Raw genomic sequence first — 13,005 nt, forward strand, 5'->3', positions numbered from 1 at the left:
CACACACAAAAAATTTAAAAAATTATCTAAATAAACGGACAAAGATTCCATGTTTACAATGGAAGACTTTATATTGTCAAGATGGCAGTTCTCAAATTAATCTGTAAATTCCAGTGCAATAGCTATGAAAACATCAAGGGGCTGGGAATACAGTTCAGTGGTGGAGCACTTGCCTAGTATGTGAGGTCCTGGATTTGTTCCCCAGGACCACAAAAACAAAGAACTCAAAAAAGTTTTTCTGTAGCAATCGACAAACTGATCATAAAAATTATGTGGGAATATAAAGTATCTAGAAAAGTCAAAATCATTTTGAAAAAGAACAAAGTTGAAAGCCTTCTATTATTCAGCTTTATGATTTAAAGTCAGAGTAACCAATACTACACAATTGTGAACAGGCATATAGATCAATGAAACAGAAATGAAAGTCTAGAAATAACCCTTATACTTATTTATGGTCAAATGATTTTGACAAAGACACCAAAGCAATTCAATGGAAAGGATAATCTTCACAACAAATGGAAATTCACACATGAAAAGATTAGATAGTCTCCTTATACCATAAAAAAATTAAAAATGAATCACATACCTACATGTAAGACTGAAACTATAAAGCTTAAAAAAGTTAAGCCATCACAAACAAAGGCATAATGTGATAAACTGAACTTCATCAAAGTTAAAGACAACTTCTACAATTTAAGTTGGGCCTAGTGGTGCACATTTGTGATCCCAGCTACTCAGGAGGCTGAGGCAGGAGGATGGAATGTTCAAGGCCCACCTGGGCAATTTTGCAAGACCTTGATTCAAAATAAAAATTTTAAAAAGGGCTGGAGATGTAGCTTAGAGGCACAATGCTCCCAGGTACTAACCCCTCCCACCAAAGGCACTATTAAGAAGATGAAAAGACAGCCAGGTGTGGTGGTGCATGCCTGTGATCCCAACAATGGGGGAGGCTGAGGCAGGAGGATCATCACAAATTGAAGTTCAACCTCAGCAGTTTAGTGAGACCCTTAGCAATTTAGAAAGAACCTGTCCAAAAATTAAAAATGAAAGGAGCTGGGGACATAACTCAAGTGGTAGAGCCCCCTAGGTTCAATTTCCAGTTATGAAAAGAAAAGAAAAAAAATCAAATGAAAAGAAAGACACAGACTATGAGAAAATAACTGCAAATCATAAGCCTGATAAAGGATTTGTATGATTCGTATTCAAAATACATAAAGAATTCTTACAACTCATTAATCAGACACATGATCCAATTAAAAGATGGGCAAGATCTGAATAGACATTTCACCAAAGACATACAGCTAACAAGCACATGAAAAGATGCTGAAAAGCATTAGTCGTTACAGAAATTCAAGTTTAAACCACAATAAGATGCTATTTTGACCCCATTAGAATGGCTCTTATTAAAGGAGAAAGAGGGAGTGGAGGTGTAGATTAGTGATGGAACACATGCTTAGCATGAGGGAGGCCCTGGGTTTGATCCCCAGCACTGCAAAACAAAAAACAAAAACCAGCTGGGTGGGCATGGTAGTGCACGTTTTAATGCCAGCTATGCAGGAGCCTGAGGCAGGTGGATCACACGAGTCTAGGCCATGTTGGGCAATTTAGTGAGATCCTGTCTCAAAATAAAAAATACAAAGGGCTGGGGATGTGGTTCAGCAGTAAAACACCACTGGTTTCAGTCTCCAGTACTAAAAAAAGAAAAACAAAACAAAATCAGGTCTGAGTGTTGGCAAGGATAGGGAGAAACTATACATTGCTAGTGGAAATATAAAATGGTACAGCTTTGGAAAAGCTTAGCAATTTCTTAAAGAGTTAAACATAGGGGCTGGGGAGATAGCTCAGCTGGTAGAGTGCTTGCCATATTCATTGCAATATTAAACAGCCCTAAGTTGGAAACAATCCAAATATCAATTGGTGAATACATAAAACAAAATGTAGAATATCCATACATGGGCATGCAATTCAAAATAAAATACAAGGACAAACTGATATATCCTACATGAATGAACATCAAAAACATTAACCTAAAGTAGGAAGCTGGGCTGGGCGAGGTGGCACATGCCTGTAATCCCAGTAACTCTGGAGGCTGAGGCAGAAGGATCACAAGTTGAAAGCCAGCATCAGCAATTCAGCAAGGTCCTAAGCAATTTAGCAAGACCTTGTCTCAAAATTTAAAAAATAAATAAATAAAAAATGTTGGGGATGTGGCTCAGTGGTTAAATGCCCTGGGTTTAACCCCTGGTATCAAAAAAAAAAAAAAAAAAAAAAAAAGTAGAAAGCTAGGGGGGGTGTAGCTCAGTGTCAGTGGTAGAGCATGCGTTTAGTATGTGCAAGGCCCTCAGTTTGATCCCTAGCACCTAAATAAATAAATAAATGAATAAATAAATATGATTCATTTGCACAAAGTGGTAGGGGATACAGCCCATGGAAGAGAGCTTGGCCTAGCATGCACTGGTTCCTGGTGGGCCCTGGGTTTGATTTCCTACACTGTGAAAAGAAAAAGGCAAAAAGTAGCATATAAATCCATTTACATGAAATGAACAGAAAAGGAAAATTTATAGAAGCAGAAAGCAAAATAGTGGTTGCTTGAAGATGGGGGTGGGCCAGGGGATTAACTGCAATAGGAATTAACTGCAGGAACTTTTTGGAATGCTGAAAACATTTAAAAATGGGATGGTGGTAATGCTTATGTTACTGTAAGTTTACTAAAAATTAGTGAACAATTAAAGTGGATGGATTTTAAGGTTTGTAAATCATACTTCCATAAAACTACTGAAAAAGCAGTGATGTGAAATGGGGAGGAAGACTAGGGAAGCAGGAGGAGGTGACCAAGGAAGGTAGAAACACTCGACTGTCCTTAGATATTCCAAGAAGTGGTTGTTGAGCCTCTTGTTTGTGCCCAATGTTGGGCACACCATAATGGAGACTCTCGAGGAGCTGATCACGTAGCACGTACTAGCACATTCAGCAGGCCAGGCAAACAGGCCACGCCGGGGCAAGCAGAAGGACACCAAGCCCACCCAAGATGCCTTTCTGCAGAGATGACACCTACACTAAGACCCTGAAGGACAGTTTCAGGGAGGCTGAGTGGGAAGAAGTGCATATCATTGTGGTATTTCTGCCATGAAATGGAATTTAGGTTTTATATGAACTACAAAACCAGAAAAAGATAATTCAATAGGGAACTGAACTAGCTGTGCTAATGAGAAGAACGTCTGTTTACCACACACTGGGGATAATTTTATGAGAAGTGAATAATCCTGTATAACTTTTTGGTTGTGTAATGTTCTATTACTGTGAAACCCTGTAGTGCTGGACTTTGGGGTGAAGAGAAGTGGGCTCTGATGCTAGTTATCAGGGGAGAAGTGTCCAAAAAACAAAATACAAAACAAAAAAGCAGATGAGTCTAACTAAAGCTCACTGGTCCACTCTTCATCCATGGTTCTGGTGGAGGGGGTTGCTGCTTATGTGGAAAGGACTGGGATTACTTTATAAGCGTTTGGCCTTTGTCTGCCAGCACAGAGCCCTCAGATAATCTGGCTGCCTGTTTTAGCACAAGGGTACACCCTTCTCTGATCTTCACCTCATTGTCCCATCACAGTAAGGGCTGAGATCTCCACACACTGGACCCGAAGGCTGGGTGGTTCTGTTATTTTGTAGATTGAAGACATAGTTAAGGGGCCTATGGGGTGAGGTAAACCAGACTGAGTGTGGACATCTACTCTCAGTTCTTGTCAATACCACTGATACCAGCTGATGATTCAGGTTAGTTATCTGACAGTTGGGTTTTTTTGGGTGGTATGGGGATTGAAGTCAGGGGCACTCGACCACTGAGCCACATCCTCAGCCCTATCTTGTATTTTATTGAGAGACAGGGTCTCACTGAGTTGCTTAGTGCCTCACTTTTGCTGAGGCTGGCTTTGAACTCACAATCCTCCTGCCTCAGTCTCCCAAGCTACTGAGATTACAGGGGTGCACCACTGTGTCCAGCTGATAGTTTTCTTATGTTAAAATGAGTGATGCGCTGGTACACATCTGTAATCTCAGCAACTTGGGAGGCTGAGGCAGGAAGATCACAAGTTCAAAACCATTATTTTTATTTCAGAATAAAAAAAGAAAGGGCTGGAGGTGTAGCTTAGTAGTAGAATGTCCCTGGGTTCAATCCCCAGTACAAGAGAAGGAAAAAAAAAAATGCTAACTTCTCCCTGCTCCACAGTGATTACCAAGGGGACCAAGCAAGAATTGAGTGGTTATGTGTGAGACACCTGCTGGTTGGGGCTATGTGGGATACAGTACCACCCCCCCAAAAAAAGTTGCCATTACTCCAATGGATGAGACAAACCATGATCTGACTTTTGAAATATAAAATATATATGGATTCCCCCCACCCCACCAGTGTTGGGGATGGAACCCAAGGCCTTGCAAATGCGAGGCAAGCTCTCTACCACTGTGTTATGCCCTTAGCCACCAGCTGACTTTTGGAAAAGTATGAGTGAAGAGTCACATGTACAACTATAATGACCACAATGTAACCTTAGGAAAGCAGCTCTGGAACATAACTGTATTTGGGGAAGAGGAAACTAAAGGCAGGAGAGCAGTTCTAACTCAATGATGAGCGTACAACCACCAAGGAAACTGGCCCGCCTGAGTGTGGAGCTGTACCCCAGCCGTGGGGCATTTCTCTCTGGGGAGGGACCTAGGAATGGATTTGTGGTTTAAAATCTTTCCAGCAGCTTTCATGTGTACCCAAGCACTTCTGCCCTAAAGCATAAAAAGGGAGCTGGAGGTGTTAGTTCCAGGCAGTCAACAGAGCAGCTGTGTTCCACTGGGGAACTCTAGAGTTTTCTGACAGCAGAGAGAAGAGAAGGGGAAACCTGAGAGCAAGGGAGGGCTGGACAGGAGCACAGATGCAGCAGCAACAAGCAAATGGTCTGCATCTTTTCACCAGAACTCGTTTGATAAAAGATGTCTTTTTTTGGGGGGGAGGGTACCAGGACTGAAGTCAGGGGCACTTGACCACTGAGCCACATCCCCTGCCCTATTTTGTATTTTATTTAGAGACAGGGTCTCTCTGAGTTAGTTGGCACCTCGCTTTTGCTAAGGCTGGCTTTGAACTTGCCATCCTCCTACCTCAGGCTCCTGAGCTGCTGGGATTACAGGCGTGTGCCACAGCGCCTGGCAAAAGGTAATTTTTTCAAAGGCTGCTTTTTTGTACATCTGGCATTTCCCTTATTTTCACGGGACTACTCCTATTTTATCTAATATATTTTTTTCACTGAATCACAGTAAAAAAATGATTTACTTCTGATACTTAAAAAAAAAAAGCAGAAATTATTAGGTGTGTTCTCTTTATTTCTCTTTGGTTTCTTAACACAAAAGACATGCGTTCTATAAATAAAAGATTTTCTGTGAAATGATAAATTGGGGTGGGGTGCGGGGGACAGAAGTCCTACCTAGTCAGATCTCTCTGTGGTGAAGTGAAGAGGCTGGTCTTTCACTCCCATGTGGCACAACCTCGGGTGAAATTTAGAAGGGGAGGCTGTGTGTGTCATCCAAGGTGAAGGGTCCAAGGACAGTAAAAGCCACAGTCCTCTGCTCAGAGCTGGGCTAGAGCCCAAGGCCCATTGAGCAGAGTCTCTGCCCCACATCCTTGTTCTATCCTTACAATACCTTGGGCCGTGCCTCTTCTTTTCATGGTGCTATTGGAAGGACTCCAACACTGGAGAGCCAGACCAGCCCTCTGCACACAGCCATTTGGGATCTGACTGTGTGTGTGTGTGTGTGTAAAAAACATTAGTGTTTGCTCAGTTGTGCTCAGAGCCCAGTTCAAAGCACTGGTTTGATCTTACATGGAAACAGTGACCTCAGGTGTGCAGTGCAACTTCTATGCTAGGAGGTGGGGGTGGACTCAGGAAAGCCACCACAAGAGCAGCAGACCATGGGAAATGATCTATCATAACCAATGGCATCCTGAGGACCCAGCAAGGCCCACTCAGCAGCCCATCAAATGCCTTCTTCACAATCCAGGCTTGTCAGTGCTGCTTCAAATTCACAAAATGGGCTCACTAATACACTCCTCTTAACATGAAACCCAGACCCCAGCCTCCTTCAGTCTACCTCCATAGGAAACCAAGGGGAGTGAGAAATGTGGGGCTCCCCAGGAGCCCAGGCTAAACTATATCAGCGATCAGACTGTTGAGTCTACTAAAATAAAAACATCACTTTCAAGTGCTTGCAGCAGAGGCCCAGCTCCTACGTTGCAGGTAACAAAGGTCCTTCCCTCTGAGTACATGGCGATTGCACACACCGGTGAACCTGATGGTCCTGGGGTGGGAAGACAACCCGAGCTTCACACTGCCTTTCGGAACGGGCTTCCAGGCCACTCCAGGCAGGCAGCAAAGGACAAGAAACCAACCAGGTGGAGAGTGGGACCCTAAGACTCAGTTTTGTGCTAAAAGGAATTGTATCCTCTTTTAGTCTCTTTTCTGGAAGAATTTTAGAAAACCAGATTTTGGCAGCAGCAGTTGAAGGACAGACCCACTGCCCAGTGCACTGGTAACAAAAAATGTCCTCCTTTTTGGGTCCTGCTGTGCTACATTAAGGTCCCATCCAGGGGGTGGGAGGAAGGAGCAGAGTCTCTTCATGAGGTCATTTGCCAAGATTAGAGGAAGGGATATAAAGTCTGTTCACTGCAGCAGCAAAATATTCTTTCAGCCTTTTGTTTTTTATGTCATAAAGTCAGCTTTGCTTGAATGTAAAGATCCACCTTGCTGGTTGGTCTACCAAGGGATACAGGGAAGACAGACCCCTGGAATTGGCGAGTAGATGGTGGAACGGTGGAATGGCAGGGCAGATGAGGTTACCAGACCAAGCTAGCCCATGGCTGGTAGAAGGAGCAAGCCCCTGGTTAAGTTCTAGAGGTACGAATGGCAATGTGCCCCAGCAACATTACAATAAGGAAAATTATCCAAGAATGATACATGAGCAAGTAAGAGTCTGGCCAGAAATGTTGGTTCCTGCTGGTCATAAAAGGAAGGAATGTAAGTGGGAGTGGGGAATCTGAATGAGTGCTGTGGTGGCAGTGGGAGATAATCACAGGGGCATCTGGAGCCTCCAGCGACAGCCAGGAGCTCCCACCTAGAAGAGTGGCAGTAATTCAGCAGACTCACTAAGCCTACAGTTAAAAAAGTCCTCTGATGGTGGGTGTGAAGACAAACCCCATGAGCACCTTGCTACAGGACCAGTTGAGAATGCACTGATTCCAGATACGGTGGGGCTCAGAGGAAACCCTGTCTTCTTTGCGAGGCCTCAGGACCCTGGGATCCGATGTGGGAGTGGATACCGCCATGCTTGTGTTTGACGGTTTTCCATTTAAACATATTTGCCTTTAGTGTCTTTTATATTTTCTTCCTGCAGAAAAATGTTCACTTAAAAAAAAGTATTTTTATTTCCAGTTTCTTTCAAGTGTATCTTTGTTTAAATTTCCTTCAGTTTCTTTCAAGTATCATTTTCCCTTCTGATTCTCCTGGGCAAGATGAAAAAGATCTCATTGAAATCCCAAAGTTAGACACAGGAAAGACTTCTGTCCTCCCTGCTTACCGAGAGACAAGGATGAAATCCTCTGTGCACTACGGTGGAGGAAGAAGCATGCCTGTGTGCAACGAGCATGCTGCTGAGGTTGCACCATCGCGGGCAGTAAGAACACTTGGGTGTGTCCTTTCTCTCCCAGCTAGACCCCACAGTTTTCAACAGCCCTGGCCGCTGCAGCCTCCCCCTGGCACACTGGCCACAAAATGGCTGGAGAACAAGCAGGTGAGGAACATCAGATGGAAGGCCTTCTGCAAATGAGTGGCTCTCCAAGCTGTGGTGGGAGCGAACTGAGCTTGGATGGAGCCTGTGGATGCGTGGACCAGCAAAGCAGTTCTGTGTCACTGGCTGTGGGACCCAGAGGGGCTTCTGTCCTGTGCTGTACCTCTTGATGACCCAGGGTCACAAGGGCTGCACAGTAAGGGAGAACTTAAGCACCTGGAAAAACTGTACCTCGGGTGAGTTCATATTTCACCCCATCTTCTGGTCCACCAGCTCTCCCGAGAGGGATTGTCCCTGGAAGGAAGCGCCTATATTTGTACCAGGTCCCTACCCCACCATATCCCATCCTCTTTCTTAGATGGTGAGAAGAGGGATGCAGCCTACACCAACCCCTCCCTCATGGCATGCCATAGGGGCCATGAATGTCCATTGGTCCGTCTCTGGGTCATACATCTCCACTGAGCTTAAGTTCGACTGCCCATCATAGCCCCCCACTGCATAGAGGCGTCCACAGCTGGCGACAAGGGAAACCCGGCTTCTTCGTGTGTGCATGGGTACCATTAGACACCACTGATCTGCCACAGAGCTGTACATCTCGGCGATGCTGAGGAAGCCAGAGCCATCGTAGCCCCCACAGACAAACATCTTGCTTCCCAGGGAGGCGGCACCATGTCGGCAGCGCTTGTTAAGCATGCCAGCTGCGGGGTGCCAGGTGGCTGTGTGGTGGTTGTAGTGCTCCACCTGTAGTAGGGAGAGAGGCACAAGTACAGAACAGTCAGAGCCAAAGCCTGGCCGGTGGGTAGCCTTGCAGGGCACAGTGGCCCAAGTGATCACACTCTGGGGGATCCTGGGGAGAGGAGCTTGGCCAGTGAGCTCTGGCTCTGATGCTGCTTCCCTGGCTGTGTGACTGCTCTCAGGCATGTAGGGGCAATGAGAGATGACCAATGAATATGATGTTCCTGGGTACATCCAAGAATGCCCTGCTAGGTAATGACAGAGCTGGGATGAAAGCAGGGTCTCCTGTGACTGTCCAGAGGGCTCTAGAGAACTACTTTTGAATGGCTGTTGAGCTTTTCTTTTTAATTAATTAATTAATTAATTTATTTATTTTTGTGGTACTGGGGATTGAACCCAGGGGCCTTTTACCTGTGAGCTATAGGCACGGTCCTTTTTATTTTGAGACAGGGTCTCACTAAGTTGCCGAGGCTGGCTCTGAGTGTGCAATCCTCTTGTCTTAGCCTCATGTAGCTGGGATTACAGGTGTGTGTCACCACACCCAGCTGCTGCTGAGCTTTTTAAAATCATAAATGTAATTTCAAAGTATCCAGGAGAGGTACAAATGTTTTCAAATTTATGCTTACTTCGGGGAGGAATTTCAAAAGGTCTTTTGCAGCATTCCACGGACAGCTGAATGGATTTGGAGGTAGCAGTGACTACACTTTAGCCCTTCTTTGTGAACACTAGCTCTCCCTCTCTAGAAATTAAGAATTTCAGAGGATAAAGGACACAGAATGAAATCTCACTAGGTGATGCTTTATCCAGCAACAGCAAGGCTGAAGTTTTACTCAAAATACTCTCAAAGATGCAAGGAATAGGTACCCTTAGCCCAGGAGGAGCTCAGACTCACACTGTTGAAGATCTGCAAACCGTCGTGGCCGCCCGAAACATATATCCTGCCCTCAAAGATTGTAACCCCAGCAGCACTGCGGTTTGAGCTCATCGGGGTCACCACTGTCCACCTTCAGGAAAAGAGTCAAAATAGGAGGGGGGCATGAGATTCGGTGTTCCTGTCCTCCTAAGACAGCTTAGCAAGGTCCTGGCGAACTGTGCTGGGTCCCCTTGTGCACTGGACAACCTCCCCACCTTTTTTTGTTTTTTTGACAGGGTCTCATTAAGTTGCCCAGGTTGGCTCTGAAGCCACCTCCCTCAGCCTCCTGGGTTGCTGATGCTAGGATTACAGCCACCACACCTGGCTTACTTTCCCCACCTGTAACTGCCACTCCCACCACGTCTGCTGATTCTCTAGATGCTGCCTCTCACCCAAGCTTCAAACCATAACCCATCTTCTTTGTTTATCACCAAGAACACTCAAAATCAGTACATCTCAAACAGGTTTTTCCTACACAACTGCTCTTCTCCTAATCTCCCTGTTCCTATTAGTGGGACCTCTAGCTACCTAATTGCTGTACTTATAAAAACCAAGCATTTATTTGGCTTTTTCTCCTTTGCCCTCAACATTCTTGTGTTCCCCAAGTCCTGGTTGATCTGTCTCTTGATCATTACTTGTTCCCATTCTCACTATCCCGGTCTAGTTTTTTCCCTCACCTGGACCACTGAAATGGTCTTCTTGTGAATGGTTTGGCTTTCAGACCTTTCCCACCCTAAGCCCTCGTAAGCAGGGGAATTGCTCCTCCAGCGGCTCTGCACCAAGTTCTTTCTTTCTTTCTTTTTTTTTTTTTTTGCGTTGCTGGGGATTGAACCCAGGGCCTTATGATTATGAGGCAAGCACTCTACCAACTGAGCTATCTCCCCAGCCCTCATCCAAGTTCTTCAGTGTGTTTATTTACCAGGTGGTCCTCACCTATCTTCCCTTTACCCTGTACAGCACACCACCCACATCTGCTGTCTTCCTTCCACACTCCATGCCCCTGCCACTAGATCCTAACTGCTGCTGTCCTTGATTATAGTGAGCAACATTCTTTTTTTTTTTTTTTTCCTTTGTACTGGGGATTGCACTCAGGTGGGGGCACTTTACCAATGAGCACTTTACCACATTCCCACCCCTGTTTTATTGTTAAACTTTGAGACAGGGTCTTGCTAAGTTGCTGACGGTCTTGCTAAATTTCTGAGGTTGGCCTTGAAACTATGATTCTCCTGCCGCAGTCTCCTGAGTTGCTAGGATTACAGGTGTGTGCTGCTGTACCCAGCTTACAGAGGGTACATTCTTATCTGAGCCTCTCTTCTTGTCTCCTTGCCTATGCTCATCATGAGCACCTCCTACTGTCTATCCATGATGGATCTCACCTTAGAAGACATTCCCACCACCTTGTTTTTCCCACGACCCCAGGGAAGAAGAGGGCCAAAGGCTCCAAACTCAGGACTCCAGGTAGTATGATCACAATGCATCTACAGCCCACCACACTGGATATTACAGGGTCTTGAATATAAAACTTGCTGCCCAAAGCATATAAGAGACAGAATATTGGCTTGAAAGCATTCTGATTAATCCATTCAACTCATTTGCTTATGTTTTGCTACATAAGATGAGAGGATTCAAATGATGAAATAAAAAACTCAAGCTAACCCTGTCAGTGTTTTCCAGACTGTTGTGAAATTATGCCACAAAATGGTGATAGGTTTTACATAACACCTATTAAACAGAGTTCTCTACTGCAGAATTTTCCAGAGCCTTTGCAATGTTAATATGATTATGGAAACACAAGGACTTTGGTGGGACACACATCAATACTTCTCAAGATTATTTAACCATATAACTTTTTCCTTCTTTTTTCCAAATCATATCCTACTGGCTTCGGAACATACTGTTCATCTATTTCTTATCCTCTTTTGCCTACATTTCCAGTAAAATGGGCTGATTTAGCTAAGTTACAGACCATTAAATAAATGTTTCCAATTTCATTGAAAACCAGTGTTTTTAAAGTGTACCTAATCATTCATTCATTAATCATTAATTTAACCGGGGTTAATAAATAAATACTATGTGCAAAGTACTAAAAGGGGCAAAAATGGTACCATACTTTCTACCTTCAAGAGGCTTAAATATTAAACTGCAGCTCTAATTTTTAAATTGTTTAGTAAGTTCAAGTTGCCCAGGGAGTTGGGGATCCTTACTTATCTGTCTCAGGTGAGTAGGTCTCCACAGAGTTGAGGGAGGAGTTGCCATCGTAGCCCCCACAGACGTAGATCTGCCCATCCAGCACAACTGTTCCCATGGCACTGAAACAGACAGAGCTGTCACCCCAGATGAGCCTTAGACTTACTACAGCAGCCTTTCATGCCCACTGAGAAATTAAGCTATCATTGCCTATTTCTGAACCTAAATCCCAGGTACATGCTTAAGTAAAGGTGTAAAATTGAGGCCACCGAGGCTGCTCTATGGTTGCTCTTGTGCCCTGCAGCCCTGGGCTAGCTCCCCTTCCAGCTGTTTTCAGTCCTCAATCTGCCTAAAATGCTCACCTCCCACCTCACCATTCTGAGGTGGGGCCCAGGTTAGATTCCTCTCCTCCTCCTCCAAAACTGTCCTGGATTTCGCAGCCAGAATCACCTCCCCTAATCCCATGCCCTCACGAGTAGCTTCTGTATTACAGCACTTGTCACAATCATTCATCCATTCATTCACCAGCAGCCACTCTCAGGGCATGCCATCCTAGATGCCAGGTTGAGAGAAAGCTAAAGCTCCCCACCCACAAGAGTTTTATGTTCTGGCACAATGGGGTACCAGTAATCTGTTTGCTATCTCTCACCAAGTGGGGACTTTCTGGAAGACCTCAATTTCATCTGTGTGACCTCAACAGTGATTTTTGTCGTGTTTTGTGCATAACTGGCCCTCACTTTGTTGTACTGTCTCTGAATTTCCCATTCAATTCACTATAAAGTTAATTTAAGCAGATGTGTTTCGTTACATGCATGGCCCTAATTTGTCTCTGTGGGTGATGCTTCAACTTCTGCTTTTTGTGCAATTATTTCAAGCGTCAGGTACTCCATACTTGCTATTTCAACCCTCACCACACCCTGCAAGGAAGCAAGGATCACAAATTGCAGTATAAATGAGCTGCCGGCTGGGGGAATATGGCTCTTTTCTTAAGACTGCCTTGGAAGAGGTGTGCCTTGGATTTAAATGACACAAATCCAACTCCCTGCTCCTCACCTGATAAGCTCTCCTAGCACTAAAGACTCGGGAGGGAAGATTGGGTATAATCATATAATTTTTCACTCTATACAAAGCCTTATGAGAAATGCCAAGCTGTCCGAGTCACTGTTTTTGAATCTGATGCTGGGGAAGACTACAAATGAATCTGGGTGTCTATCAAACAGGAAAATAAAATACACCAGGGTTACTGACACCTTTCAAGTATACACAGCAAATTAAACTGATCCACATAATGTCCCTTTGAGGGACATGGTATCAGACCCTCTGAACCAGCCTGAAGGAGGAGAGGGACTTGTCTTAGA

At 44.7% G+C, this 13,005-nt stretch overlaps 1 protein-coding gene across 2 annotated transcripts in view; it reads right to left on the reverse strand.

The window, feature by feature from the left end:
• Positions 1 to 5,337: 5,337 nt before the first annotated feature.
• The window catches only part of KLHL18 (kelch like family member 18), a 53,527-nt gene continuing 45,859 nt past the window's right edge, over positions 5,338 to 13,005 (reverse strand). For both annotated transcript variants that reach the window (XM_079116742.1, XM_079116743.1), the window contains exons 8-10: positions 11,665 to 11,769; positions 9,440 to 9,551; positions 5,338 to 8,553 (exon numbers count right to left, since the gene is read on the reverse strand). In XM_079116742.1, the coding sequence (XP_078972868.1) occupies positions 8,167 to 8,553; positions 9,440 to 9,551; positions 11,665 to 11,769 (604 nt within the window). In that variant the 3' untranslated portion in view covers positions 5,338 to 8,166. The remainder of the gene's footprint in view (positions 8,554 to 9,439; positions 9,552 to 11,664; positions 11,770 to 13,005) is intronic.

The sequence above is a fragment of the Sciurus vulgaris genome, assembly GCF_902686455.1.
Source record: "Sciurus vulgaris genome assembly, chromosome: 16".
Taxonomy (NCBI): domain Eukaryota; kingdom Metazoa; phylum Chordata; class Mammalia; order Rodentia; family Sciuridae; genus Sciurus; species Sciurus vulgaris.